Source organism: Scardinius erythrophthalmus, assembly GCF_964197995.2.
Source record: "Scardinius erythrophthalmus genome assembly, chromosome: 6".
NCBI classification, from domain to species: domain Eukaryota; kingdom Metazoa; phylum Chordata; class Actinopteri; order Cypriniformes; family Leuciscidae; genus Scardinius; species Scardinius erythrophthalmus.
This window is the reverse complement of record NC_138226.1, coordinates 31,772,568-31,787,780: the sequence shown is the minus strand read 5'-3', so window position 1 is coordinate 31,787,780 and position 15,213 is coordinate 31,772,568. Positions and strand designations below refer to the sequence as shown.

Below are 15,213 nucleotides of genomic sequence, written 5' to 3'. Positions count from 1 at the left end.
CTTTTGTTGAGGTAGACTCATCTCGTCTTCTCGCTGTTAATGCAGCAACAGATGCCAAAAGCTCGGTCAGTTTCTGCTTTCACATTCACGGAATAAGTGCGCGCGTTTACGGGCACGTTCTCAACCCAATTATGTTTATTAAGCCCACAATGCAGGTGGTCTTGTAAAAACATGAACCCATTTTCCTTTATCGGAGTCAAGGCAAGATTTTTTACACCGATTTCTCCTGGCATGTAAACACATTAACCTGCATTAAAAGTGCACATATGTGATAGCTATGACAGGAAAGTGTCCTTAAGTGCTTTTAAGCGCATCCAGACAAAGCGAGCTTTTCGCGGAAAGAGGAAATATAATCACAAACTTGGACTCTTTCTTGACCCAAGAAATTATAAAATCTTGTTCTCATCTTGTGCAGAAGAGCCACAGTCAAAATGCTGCATCTGTAACTGATAATATGTTGAAATACTCTTCAGTTTTTAATGCTTTATTTAATATCACAACAGACACAATACAACTGAATACTCTTGAGTCAGATACAGGAATGGTTAGAATTTTACCTCACTACCAGGAAATGTGGTAGTAGGAAACACTCGACCTTTGCTAGCAAAATAGAAAACGACTATCATATATAAAACGAAGTAATTAAATTAGCAAATTAATGAGTAAAGTAATAAGCAAATAAATAAGCAAGTTAATGATAAAAATAAGTAAGCCCCGCCCGCCGTACGAAAATATTGTGTATCGCAGATCTCACAGGCTGACGATTGGACGATATGAAAATGGAGTAAAACTAGTAAAACACATAACTTATTAGCTATTTTGAGAAACAGTACACAATATTAATAATGTTTAGAGTGCTATCTATAGAAATATAAACTTCCCGGCCAAAAAAAAAAAAAAGGGTTGCGGTTTGGATTTAATTAAGCAAACACTTGAGTCTATGACTGGATCATTATTATGTTTCTATCATGTTACAGTACATGTTTGGCAACCGTTCTTCTAACCCTAATAGATGGAGTGTGTAGCTTTTCATTTCTTAAACAAGCATGTAGGAAGACACATCATGGCCATATTCCAGGATGACAATGTCAAGATTCATCAGGCTCAAACTGTGAAAGAATGGATAGGAGGAAGCATGAAGAATAATTTTCACACATGAATTGGGAGTCCTAGACCTAGAAATAAATGATGTGATGTTATTTCCATCAAGAGGTGCATTCCTTTTTGGTCAAGATCTTGTACTGACAATGCAAGGGTCGAGCACTTTGTAAAGTCTCCTCCAGCACATCCCAAAGACTTTCAATGAATTTAAGATCTGGACTCAAATTATGGCCATGATGTGTCTTCCTACATGGTTGTTTAAGAAATGAAAAGCTACAAACTCCAACAATCAGTGTTAGAAGAACTGATGTCAAACATATAACATGCTAGAAACATAATAATCACTGCAATAAATTTAAATTCAAACAGTGATTTTTTTTTTTTTTTTTTTTTTTGCCATGCAGTGTATGATCATTGAATTAATATAATATAATATAATATAATATAATATAATATAATATAATATAATATAATATAATATAATATAATATAATATATAATATAATATAGTATAATATAATATAATAGGTTGTTTAAACTTTGACTCATTTAACTCCTCAGTTGTGTGACTGTGTTGAATTTCTTTGAACTGCAATTCAGTAAATTCTTCTTCCCATCATTACAATCCAAATTCCAGTTCTACATCCTGTGGGTCACAGTAAATTCAATTCAAATTCACATTCCCGAATCAAAAGGGAACCCATTCTCAATTCTGAATTTTGCTCAACCCTGGTGTTAACAGAGTGGAAATTATGAGATGACTTCAGTTTTTGTTGTAATTCACATGCTTCCTGCCATCATTGTTAATAGGTCATTTATTAATTATCACATCACACAGATTTTCCTGCAGAGCATGCCAGATTACACTGTACTGTTACTGTGCAAAAGCTGAAGCCATGCTTGGTGGTTCTTGAAAGGGGCTTTAATAATGTGAACAGAACAATAACACACCCACACACCAGAGCCATAGCATGTATGGCCTCTATCAAAAGAAGTTACACAAAGGGATCTATAATTGTCTAAAGAAAAATGAAGAATTTGTGTTACAGAAACTGCAGAACTAGCAAGAAATCTGGCTAATTAGTCATTTATTGTCAGCCACAGTAACACAGTTGGGAGTCCATACCTCGCCTACCGCCTTGACTTTGTTCCCCAGAACTAACATTCCAATGGGGATACCTCTAAGGTTTGGGCAGCTTCTGATGTTGTGACCCGAAGGTCCGGTCTTCACTACCTTATAAAGACCCGGTCCACCACCCTGGCCTGCGCCCATGTCTCGTACGGTGGCGTCATGAGAAGGGTGGCCACTGGTCTCCTTTCCATAATCATCCAAATTTGACCTGCCCTCCTGCAAAACCAAAGGACACCAGTTAATTTAAGTTTGAAAGTATGTTATACATCGTAAAATTATGTCCTCAAAATATTTCGTTCCATCAAATAAGGATGTCCGATATGATGAAAAAGAAAAGCCTTTCAAAGATCTAGTTTAACAGTCCATAGAAATGTCTTTGCAGTAAAACTGGCCCACATTTTTTTTTAAAGTTAATACAATTTTCAACATCTTTTTTTTGTTGTTGTTATTAAAGAATTAACCTTTATGACTTTAAGACTACTGTATGATTGCGGGACAGTTACACAACCTTGACATTTTTTTTATCTCAATATCAAAAAGAATTTTTATTCAAAAATTGAAAATAATCTTTATAGAAGCAGCGTATTCATGCCACTGTTAATGCATTTTTGAATATAATTTATTCAAAAATACATTTACAACTAAATTCATGCAGACAATAGTCAATTAATCCGAAAGGGGGAAAATGGGACATCACTGACTTTAAACATAATTTGCTACCAGGATGAAGTACCTGCTTACATCAACAATACATAGACCAGTCAATTGTGCTTCTACATACAAAAATAAGACAGTCTTTACAAATATCATGTTATCCTAATTGCAACTTGTAACTAATTTTAGGTTGTGGGATGACATTTACATTTATTCATTTAGCAGGATGGATATCATTATAACACATAACAGTGTGTTCTGATGCCAAGTACTACTGATGAATATTATAGATATGCTGTTCATAAACTGACAAAATTAATTTAGCATTTGTGTGAGAAAAAAACAAAACAAAAACACATGCATTCACATATTCTGCTTGTATTAAAGGAATAGTTCGCACAAAAGTTAAAATTCAAATACAGTTATTTTTACCATGGACCACAAAAGGAGAATTTCGAATAAATTCTTCCATATATGGTTTGGCGTCATTAACATCATCAGCAACTTATTTGTATGAATGATTTCTGGGGTTTGAAAGATGTGGTCATTGTATGGACTAGAATTCACCCTCTGTTTTCCATGGAAAACAACATACAGTACAAGTCTGGAAGAACATTAAGCTGAGTATATAATGACAACATTTTAATTTGAGTAAACTATTCCTTTAAATCCTCATGCAACTGACTTTGTTTGTTTCAACTGTGAACAACTACATGAAAACGCAAAAAGCTTTACCCTAGGTTAACATAAATGTAATGTAATGATCATTAGGTACTGGAAACTTTGTGCATACAAGGAAAAGATGATAAAACATATTTTGTGTCGCTCACTATTTACACAATTAAACATGCAACTATGATGATGCTCCAATATTACATGTACAAATCACAATCTGAAACATCTCAAAATCAAGAGAAACACTGGTGAAAAGCAAAGCAGCAGCCAAGCTATAACACACCTCATCTTCTGACAACTCACCTGGGGAAAACAAGATAAGGTCGTCCAAGACAAAAAGTCGATATCCCTGACTCCTTGGCTAGCGCTAAAGATATTCTGAGCAACAGATTATAAGCAAGTCAAAACACGGTTGGGGATTAGCTTCAATCAGAAACGCAGATGGTACGGTTTGTCTTTTTTTGGAAGAGATGGATTTGTTATCGTGACAGTTTGTTTGGGTGTATTTAATGCCTTTCGAATTTTCTTCACGATACAGTGAGAGAAGAATTTGAAGGTTGAGAAGAAAGTCTAGCAAATGAAACAATCCTAAACCTAGAATTCTGGGATCTACTGAAGATTATGACTGAGAATTTTGCAACAAAATTCAAATCACATCGAAATACGGCAAATGAAAAATAAATCACATAAGAAATATGAAGATTCATAATCTTCCAAAAAAGATTGGTGGTGTGTCATGCTGTTCACACTAGGAGCCTTGATGATATTTTCACATCCAGAGGTAATTATGCTCTCACAATCACGGCCCAAATTTCAGGCTTTTAGTTCAGAAAACGGCTTGTTTCATGGCAGAACCTCATCAAAAGTTGCGGGACCCAGACAGCTAAAAATTTAAAGATCAGCCACTTTCAAACCAATTGTTGAAAAGGTTTCAGGGCCATTGAGCAAATTTTTAAGCAAATGAATCTTCATCTGTATACATCTTCATATTTTTTTACAAATTGGCTATATGAAGAGGTTAAAGCGTTCATTGAGCTCATACTGTCATGGCCAGGAAACAGCAAAGCTTTGTTCACTGATATTCAGTATCACACAAGAGCTATTTTTCACACCACATATGATGAACAACAACACAGTAGGGCTGCACAATTAATTGAATAGATTATGATAATGGCTGACGCAACAAACGAATCATGAAGTGTCGATTACAGCATTCGCTTGAGCATTGGGGAATCTATAGGCCTGTTAGAAATCACAATCAGTTTTAATGAGCACATTTTTAAGCAGTGTTTTGTTTCATTTCTATTATGAAAAAGAAAGCTGTAGAAACATCACCTGACTCTTTATAAAAAAAAAAAAAAAAAAAAAGCAGTAGAGGCCAAGCGAAAAGCATCGTGACATGTTGAGCTGCTCACTTACAATATAGATCAGGGGTGGGCAACTTCGTTCCGCTGTTCTGTTGAGTTTAGCCCAACCCTTGCGTCGCTTCACCGCCATTCATGAATCCTCTCCCATGGCTTCATGGGATAGTAAAGTGTCCAGCGAATGCGCACTTCAGAATCTCGACGGAAGTAATAGGTCACTATGCATTCTACTAGGCATTCGGACATACTACTCTGTTGGTGTACTCTTTTTAACATATATATAGTATTTGATTTCGGACGCAGCGTATGTCAAGAAAGCTACAAGTAGGTGAGTTTTTTTTCTTTCTTTTTTCAAGGTTGGAGCTAAACTCTGCAGGACAGTGGGCCTTCAGGACCAAAGTTGCCCATCCCTGATATACATGGTGTGAAACCTAACATACACCAGAACAAGTTTTGACACCAAAACTAGAACACTCCAGTTAAGGCTGAAATACACTACACGACTTTTGCAAAGGTATTTGCCCTGATTTGCAGTCTGGAAGAGTCGACGATAGTCAGGGCCATTCTGCAGATTTTGGACATTCGTAGGTGACAGATTTCGCAGAAAATGGCATTGTTAATATTAGCTTCACACGACAATTCCATACAGTTGGAGGATGTCAAACATGTTTGATATTTTGAACCAATTTCAAAACACATTTTTTTTTCATTTTTGCGAGTTTGTGTTCGAAACGTTTAGATGCAGTTTTCATCTGTGTGTAATGTATAGTGTTTTAAAATCTGTTCAGATTTTAAAAATCCTTTAATAATATTAATAATAATAATAATAATAATAGATGTGGTGAGAATTGCATTATTTACAAGGAATGTAAAATTTTAAAATGAACACTGTCAATTGGAATAGATAACTGCCATTAAAATACCAAGGGATAAAATAGACAAAATGTGAACTTTTTCATAATGGTGCAGCCCTACAAAACAGAGTGCATGAGTTAGTGTCTTTCAACCAGGAGTTAATAAGACAAGGGACTGGCAACATGCACAACCCCCCCTTAAAAATGTCCATCCTGGTCTCTGAGTGATCGTGCCCAAACTCAACTACAGAGTAGCACTAACACATGCAAGGGCACATTTTGTTGGCCTTTGTAAGTAATTAACACAGCATGCTTTTGTAGGCATTTGGGACTGGGTCATTGGATGCCCTTGATTCACTGTAGAAAGAGCCAAACTGAAGTATATCAAATGATCATCCTAAAATGTGACTGAAGTTAAGCTGACAGTTACAAGTCCCGTTCCCAAATGAGCAGTGTAGGGGCTCCGGCTAATCTACGAAGGGGGAGGCCTTTTACTTACGTCGACAGGGACCAGGAGGCTTCTGCCCAGATGCTGGTTAAAAGAGAGGCACCAGGCTTCAGTGTACCCATTCATGTTGGGAACATACTTCTTTACTGTCTCATCATTCAGTCTGAGCCAGACACCATCATCATTGTGGATCTATGGGAAACAAGCAACAGAGCGGAGCCATGCCCTCCTGTAACTGCTAACACGCCCCTCGCATGAGCCTCTGAGGCTGCAGAACCAATTGCGTAAATGCGCGACACCAACCAGTTGGATTTACAGTGGATGTCCAGTTGTGTTGAGAGAAAATGAGATGCATCATCTACAGAATTTTTAATATGCATGTAGGGCCTGACAGCAAGGAACAACAGGCCCTTTCACGTGACTTATGTGGGGGCTTCAAGACACTGCTCAGCGCAAGCGTTAAGCGCCACTTTGAGCATGTGAAAAGCGCTGCCATGTCATCGAAGGGTAATTCTACGGGTTTGCCAATTAGCAAGTTAGCAAGAAAGCAGGGAGTTAACACTACCACTCAAAAGTTTGGACATATGTCTGTATATATTTAAGTAAATTAAATACACTTCTATACCACTTGTTTTTCTTTAACTATCCCCTCCCACTCATCCATTAAACAGTTTGTTTTTGTTTTTTGCAAAGCAATTAATCAGAAAAACTAATTTTGAGCATTAAACAGTTCTTTTGATTTGATACTATAATAATTGATAGATAATACAATACTGTTCAAATGTTTGGGGCAAGTAAGATACTGTTTTCTATAATTAATACTTTTATTCAGTAAGAATGTATTAAACTGATCAAAAGTCACAGTAACAACATTTATAACAATATTACAAAATATTTCTATTTCAAAAAATTTTTGTTGCTTTTTAACTTTACATTCAAAGAATACTGATTTTTTTTTTCACAAATATATTAAGCAGCATTTTCAACATTAATAATGATGAGAATTGTTTTTTAACATCAAATCAGCATATTATAATGATTTCTGAAGGATCATGTGACACTGAAGACTGGAGTGATTATACTGAAAATTCAGTTTTGCCATCACAGGAATTATTTACATTTGTAATTTCAAATAGTAATACTATTTGACAATTTTACTGTTCGATTTTACTGAAGTAAAATCAAATAAATCCAGCCTTGGTGAGAATAGGAGACTTATTTCATAAAGAAAATCAAACTTTTGAACAGTAGGGTATATAGATGTACAAATAACAGATAATCAATATTAAGACATAACATAATTAAAAAATTAGTAAGGTAATAAAGTAATAAAGTAATCAATGAAATGAAATATAAATTCAGTCAAGTGTGTCCAAAATGTTGACTGGTAGTTTTATTTTATTTTATATACTATATACAGTTTGACCTGTCATGCAAAAGTCATGCAATTTTTCTAATTAAGTGTGCTTTGAAACGGCAAATGGGTGAGCAAAACATTACAAGGTTGACACTTATCTCCATAGAGATCAATGCACTGGCGGTTCATGTGAAAGGGCCTTTAGAGCAACCGACAGCATTGCGGATGTGAGGTTGGGTCTTAGGAGTATCAGTGATTGGCATGCAGTGATGGACTGGGATAGATAGCTCTTATATGAGCTTTAACTACAGCCTCAAAGTCTCCTGCATGTAAATGAAGCAAAGGATAGGCACAAAAAAAACCCCCGCTTCTGACCAAATCATAAGTAAATTAGAAAGCTCAGAAAGATGCAGAAATTGTTTTAAAAGCCTTTTTGTTTTAAAACAGAAACAATTAAATTAATCATTCATAATTGTGTTCTCTGATTAAAGGAAGAGAAAACAGAAAAGGACTTAAATACAGAACATTTTGGCCCTATTCTAGAGTGGTTTACCTCATCAATGAATGTGATGGTGCCATTGACTTGGACTATGCCTATTTGTTCGCTCTGCAGAGAAGGGTGACTACGCACGCGCAGCCCTGCGCTGTCCTTGGCCACAAATTTGCGCACCTGAGAGAAGCAGAGGGGGAGAGACAGAGACTGTAAGACAGATGAGAAGTTGGCTGGAAGCTGCAGTCAGAGAGTAAGGGTTAGCACGAGAACAGAAGAGAACAGAACCCGCACATCCTATCAGACGAGGGAAACGTCAGTCCATCCAATGAGGTGTGAGAAACTCAGCAGAAAAAAGCATGAAAGACACTTGATTTTGCACGGTTGTGTTGCTTGTTTCCCAGTTCAATACACAGTAAAGAAATACACGGTGAAGAAATATAGTGACACCGCACTCGCATATACATAGCACTGATACCGGACAGCTATTTAGACACCAATAGTCTAGTCTCTAGCCGTCCAACGTTTAGTCCATGTGGTCCCTCAAGTAATATGAGCTCATAAAAGGTGTGTGTAATAATTATAAAACAATTATACTTGAATTTTAGCTTGTCAAGCCACAGGACATCAACTTCCAGAAAGTATTTAACATCATAAATAATAGTCATAAAAAAAGCTGTAATCGTATACTGTCTGCTTCAGCGTAAAACATTTTCGGACACCATTTCCAAAGAATGACAGTCCAGTTGTGAACATTAACACTACCATTTAAAAGTTTGGGGTTAGAAGGTTTTTTTTTTTTTTTGGTCAAGCGAACTGTACCAGAGTTCACATGTGTGAAAGTACCCTCACTTTCCATGATGGAAAGTGAGGGTGCTTTCACACATGTGAACTCTGGTACAGTTCGCTGCTGATATGGGCGCAACCGTACTAAATTGCGGAAGTGAACCGCTATTGATGATGTATGATTCGATAAAACTGTGTTTGTGTGTGTTCTCTCTCACTTTCCTGAAAAGCGCACTGCAAGCGGAGAGAATGTATATCTCATTTCTGCTCGCCTTCAGCACAAATGCACTCCTGCGTTTCTTCAAACATATTTACAGTACATTCGCAGCAGACAGACGCAAGTGCTGTTATGTGCTGACACTTTGGAAGCAAAACCAAAGGATCAAAAAAAGTGATGCGAGCAACTCTATCCATTAAGGCGCTTTGTCCTTCATAGCCATTGCCTAGCAACATGGGTACGTCGCTGAAGTTGATGACGCAAGCGTACCGTGGTTTGGACCCAAATAATATAATGTGAATAGAGACCAGCGGGGGAAGGGGGAAAGCAATCAAATTCTGTGTGAAACTTAGTGTGAAAGCACCCTAATACTTTTTCCCAGCAAGGCCACAATAAATTGATCAAAAGTGACAGTAAAGACATTTATAATGTTTCAAATAAATGTTCTATTCTATTGAACTTTCTACTCATCAGAGAAACCAAGAAAAAAAATCCTGGTTTCCACAAAAATATTAAGCAGCACAACTGTTTCTAACATTGATAATAATAATAAATATTTCTTGAGCACCAAATCAGAATATTAGAATGATTTCTGAAGGATCATGTGACATTTTACTGTATTTTTGATCAAATAAATGCAGCTTTGGTGAGCGTAAGAGACATCTTTCAAAAACATTAAATAAATGTATTACCGACCCCAAATTTTTGAACGTTAGGTTAACCTGGACCGGTCATAACATCTGGCCGAGTAGCACCTCTTTAACTCCTTAACTCGGAAACTCACCTTGCTAGGTTGAGGTTCAGCTTTGGGTTTGACCATCTGTGTGCCAGGAGGGATCATTCCTTTGGGTGGGTCTTTGACCTCGACCTCCAGACCAGCATCTGAGCAAATATTATTCAGTCAAAAAACTCGAGACTCATGAGCTCTATAATATCAACTCCCAGTTTCACAGACAAGGCTTAAGCCTAGTCCCAGACTAAAATGCATGCTTGAGCTGTTTTAACTGAAAGCAATTTGCACTGAAATATCAGTGCATGTTTATAAAATACACTTAAATGCCCAAATTCAACTAACGCCTAATCCTGGCTTAACCTAAGCCCTGTCTGTGAAACCAGGCCCAAGAGTTAAACACAAACCACAGGCCTTTATGTATGAGGACTATAGTACAGAGCCCCTAAAGGGACACGGTGATGGAAAAAAATATGAGACGAGAGGGAAAAAAAATGTCAATGCTTTTGCATTCTCTCGCAAAAACTTTTGCATTACCGCGAGAAACTTTGTGTTGAGAAACAACACAAAGCGTCTTGGGGGAAACTTTAAGAACGAGAGAACGCAAAAGAATTAAGACATAATCTGTCCCCCCATCCCCCCATTGCTCTATAAATCATTTTTTATCATGTAAACACAATTTTTGTACATTTTATGAAAATGCTGATAATGAAAATCTATTTGAGCACTAGGCAACATACACAATCCACTTTGGACACTCCTTAAATATTTCTACAACAAAGTGCTCTAATACAAAGCTTTAATAAAAACTAAAACCCAGTTACCGATCTCAATGCCATCGATGGTCACATGAATGGTGTAAAGTCCAACAGCACCAGGGGTCCAGTTAGCGCTGTATGTTCCGTCTGTGTTGGCCCGAATAAGCATGTTCTCACTGGGCCTGAGTAAGAAGCAGACAAACCGAACCTGAAACCTGTTCTTACATTTGAATGTTGACTGTAATATGAATATGACAGGTAGGTCTTTTAACCTCTTTGGTGTCGGCGAGGCAAAGCGAAGCTCTTCAAAGGAATAATTTTCATATGCCTGGACAAAAAAGACAGTAAGTGACAATGTAAGAAAAACATACAAAATATCAAACTATCTAATTGCAATGAGACAAATTTTGAAGTCATTATGAAATTAAAATGAACCTCTCTATATTTTGTAAGTGTATTAATCTTACTGGGACCGAAACATCAGTGTAAATGTTTTTTTTATATATATATATATATATATATTAAAAATGTCATAACTGGATCTTTCAGTGAAAGGACAGACTTCTCTTCTCTCCAATTAAAGTGTTTTTTGAACTTGGATGCATTTTAACCTGTTCAAACCTTCAAAACTATATTAGGAGCCATTAAAATAGCATAATAGGGGCACTTTAATTATATCGCAATCTTTGCAATTTGATAATCACACCAGGCGATATCGTGATTTCGGTTTTATTTTGACTAATTAGGCAGCCCTAGTCCAAATAATTTTAAAAGAGTCGACTATAATTATCAAGTCAATAGATGAGAGGAACCTTCATCATGGTGATGGCGATATAACGTGCTTCTTTGATGATCATGGGTTCGTATGTAGCCTCCAGTTTGGGTGCTGGGTGGCCACCAAAGGTGAGATCAGTTCCTGATGCAGAATTAGAGGAGCTGCCTGGCAAACGCTGCAGTTTCTTCATGTTCTCCTGCTGGATGGACTTTTTCTGAGAGACAGGAACAGCCTTGACTTCAACCTACAACACAGATCAGAGACGATTAGATGTGCCAGTTTCATAACACACCGTTTGATTCAGAAAGATGCTAACCTTCATGTTTGGCACATGCACAACATCTCCATATTGGTCCTTGGTCTGCACCACAACAGTAGTGGGCCAGCCACAGCGGATGTCGTCTTTGTTCAGAATGAGTGAGGTCTTCTGAGGGTCTGCGTAGGAGTCTGGCTGAAGCCACCTGGGAACGTAGAATGGTAAAGATGCTTGGATGAGGGCCTCAAGCTATCAAAAGACCCATAAAGAATAAAGGGAGCTGTAAAATGTTTGAAACAGACCTGGCGAGCCGCCCACCGCTGGAGTTCTGCACGCAGGTAATGAAGTCCTCTAGAAACGAGTGTTCGTTAGTCTGCAAATGCAGTGGCAGGTTCCCTTCCAGTGCCTCTAGGATGGTGGGAGAGTGAGTGAGGGCCAGTCCCTTTCCCAGGAGCCCTGAGTGGGATTTACACACCTGCTCAACACAAACACACGATCAGAGCACATTCTGATGATGTGCGGCACTTACACACAATAAAACTATTTTTAATTTAGTACCTGGAGTGAGGCTTCCTCTAAAATCTCCAAATCTTCTTCTAGTTCATTCCCTGTAGGATGGTAAATAATCCATACAATCAGATAAAAAAAGACAAAGGAAGTTCTTATGATTTTATCAGTGCCACCAATTAAAGCAATAGTGTTGGGGAGATGCTAACTTAGAGTAACAGCAGCTCAGGTGTTTCAATCAGTGCAGCTTTTCCAGTAACAAGCTACTTTTTAAGACTTTTTAACAATTATCAATATAACAAAACACAAAATTGCTGTTTAAATGTCAAATTGTATTATGCCTTACAGTAAGCGGAGGTAATAATCAAACACACTGAAGCTTTAAAAATGTGGGTTAATTCTGATGAAGCAGTTCATTCAGAAGGTTCACATAAATTAACTAATTTTAAAAAAACTTCTTTAAGCCAAATATTTAGTTAAATTACAATTCTTATTTTCAATGTTGAAAACAATTGTGGAAACCACTTTTTGCAGGATTCTTTGATGAATAGAAAGTTCAAAATTTGGAATGGTAGTGTATGTTTTAAAAAGATATTTAAAATGATATTGCCCTTTAAGTATCACGCACTGTAATTAGAGACTTCAGATTCTGCTTTAACTGCACGGCACATTCCAGTTTTTATGCATCTCCTCCAACACCGGCAAGCAGCAGTCATTCTTACCTATTGGTAGGGCAAGATCCTTTTTCATGAGTGCAGCTGCACACATGCTCCCTAAATAGGCCAATTCCTTCTCCAGCTGAATAATTCCCTGAAACCACAGCAACATGACAAATATCTCAAATACATGTGAGATATGAATCACTAATCCTTTCTCTGGTCCAAAGCAATGCATAACTGAGATACTAGCAGAGGTAGACGTAAAATTATTTTTATTTAGGATGTCCAAGCTGAAATGGTTCTCACCCAGTTTAATAAACATGCTTCTAGGGCTGGGTATTGACACAAATTTCATGATTCGATTTGATTTCCATTCATAAGCTTGCGATTCGATTCAATGCTGATTCCGATTAATTTGGATATATATCAGGTACAGTACTAATACTGAACTAATACTGTAAACTATAGAGGGAACCATGTCAGTTGCACACATTACTATAATATTAATGTTTTAAATGAACAACTGATGTGTATACAAACATTTAATTTGCACATAAAGCAGTTTTTATAACAATAATGTTATAATAATAACTTTTAATGACAATGTTTCTACTCCAATACATTTTTTGAAATATAAACAATTAAATAGTGGCTGTCATAAAAACAGATTTATTCAAACATGTAATAAATATTGAAGAACGGGTAAGAAAAAATATAATGAATATGTAATGTAAATGCTCCTCTTTAGTGTTAATTTCATTCCTGAGGTAAATGTGATGTTATGTGTCATATTTTTTACCAAGCTTATTTACTGACGTCTTTTTGCCTTTGAAACTGTGACATGATACATTTCAGTAAATTGTATCTGTCAGCATACCTGCTGACGTTCATTCATGTTTGTGCTAGTTAACAAGAAATAAAGATGAAGAGTTGATCGGTTCACGTGCGCTCAGCACTGTTGCTTCGCTTGAACTGAGGCACGACAGCGATCCATCACGCCATATGACATAGCGCTAAAACTGTATGTATTGCTTGAATTTCAAATTAAAATGCATAAAATATGAAAACTCAGACTTTGTTCCATATCAAAAGTAACAGAGCACTGAGCTTATTGCGATTTTTGCAACGGGAGACATGCTGCAAATGATGTTTAGTCAAGTTTTGTTCACGCATCAAGAGAAAACAGCATAGACTAAAATATAGATTCATGGGATTTAAGTATTGATATTGGTTAATCATAATGAGAACCGATTGAAATCGAGAAATCAATATGTTCAGCCCAGCCCTACATGCTTGTTTGAACAACAGAGCTGTTCATGTTTAATATTGTTTATGTTCATGTTCTAAATATTGCTATAAATGCTGACATGCAAATTATTATGTGTGCACGGACAATTGTTTTACAAGCGAGATGAAATGGGCTCCTCGAACATTTCACGCATTGTGCTCAGGTTTAAGACACATCCTTATTGTTTGGCAAGGAGAAATTTCATACCTCATCAACACCAGGGTTAAACTCATAACCAACAGCTACACATTTGAATCCGTAGAAACAGGCTTTCTCATCTTTCACGTAATCTGATGCAGTTTCCAAGGAGAAGTGGGCTTCATTACCTTACATTAGGGAATGAAAATGAGTTAATGACTGAGCCAGTGTAGCATAACTCATTTTGAATAATAATAAAATGGCAGCTGCCCATATAATCACAGTCCTCATAGAGATAATATTCTGTAAACAACCGCACAATCTTCCTGTTGAGATTTGGTGTTTATAAACCCTCCGTGGGACCGCATATAAAAGATTTATCTGTTAACAGCTTAACAACACTTACTCAAGGGCCTGGAAGTGGTGTTAAGTTAACATCTCAATAAATGTCTTTTTAATTACTAAAGATCAACAACAAATACTGTCAATAGCACCTTAATCAGCATGAAGGTATAAAGTAAACATTTCTAAAGCTTGGTGGACAGGGACATCGACGTTACCTGGCAGCACCAAGACAGAGGTGGGCCAGCCATTGGAGCCAGAGAACTTCTTGAGCTCGGTCCAGCTGTTGATGGTCTCGTGAGCCAGGGCTTTGGAGCCGAGCCCAGAGTAGTGCATCGATCGGCTGGGGATCAGGAGACGGAGGACATCTTCTGGCTGTGCCGTGCCACACTGAGGATCAAACTCAACGGTTATCCAGCGAACACAGTCTGGAAAGGAAACCTGAAATCCAGAGCATGGAAATGTGATCAAGCGCTCTTATGAAGGAACACTAGTCATACTGCATCTCAATTTGTAACAAGAAAAATATATATATTTTTTAAAGACAAGCTCTGAACGAACATTTTTTGGTCCAGACGATATATATTTATAAAAATACATTTAGACCGCTTAACATAGTGATTGCTATCAGGATATGGAACTCAAACTCAGAGCACATGTAAAGATGAGTTTGTGTAAAGCA

The 15,213-nt window shown here is 37.1% G+C and overlaps 1 protein-coding gene across 15 annotated transcripts in view; it reads right to left on the bottom strand.

Moving 5' to 3' along the window:
* The window catches only part of mycbp2 (MYC binding protein 2), a 120,627-nt gene that overhangs the window by 25,976 nt on the left and 79,438 nt on the right, over positions 1–15,213 (bottom strand). For 6 of the 15 annotated variants that reach the window (XM_081368925.1, XM_081368934.1, XM_081368939.1 and 3 more), the window contains 14 exons: positions 14,750–14,972; positions 14,259–14,377; positions 12,827–12,914; positions 12,156–12,205; positions 11,900–12,072; positions 11,658–11,802; positions 11,379–11,585; positions 10,839–10,894; positions 10,633–10,748; positions 9,863–9,960; positions 8,139–8,255; positions 6,280–6,420; positions 3,866–3,940; positions 2,228–2,449 (listed from right to left, as the gene is read on the bottom strand). In XM_081368925.1, coding sequence (XP_081225051.1) covers positions 2,228–2,449; positions 3,866–3,940; positions 6,280–6,420; positions 8,139–8,255; positions 9,863–9,960; positions 10,633–10,748; positions 10,839–10,894; positions 11,379–11,585; positions 11,658–11,802; positions 11,900–12,072; positions 12,156–12,205; positions 12,827–12,914; positions 14,259–14,377; positions 14,750–14,972 — 1,830 coding nt within the window. The remainder of the gene's footprint in view (positions 1–2,227; positions 2,450–3,865; positions 3,941–6,279; positions 6,421–8,138; positions 8,256–9,862; positions 9,961–10,632; positions 10,749–10,838; positions 10,895–11,378; positions 11,586–11,657; positions 11,803–11,899; positions 12,073–12,155; positions 12,206–12,826; positions 12,915–14,258; positions 14,378–14,749; positions 14,973–15,213) is intronic. The other 9 variants (XM_081368933.1, XM_081368937.1, XM_081368927.1 and 6 more) reach the window with 3 other exon arrangements.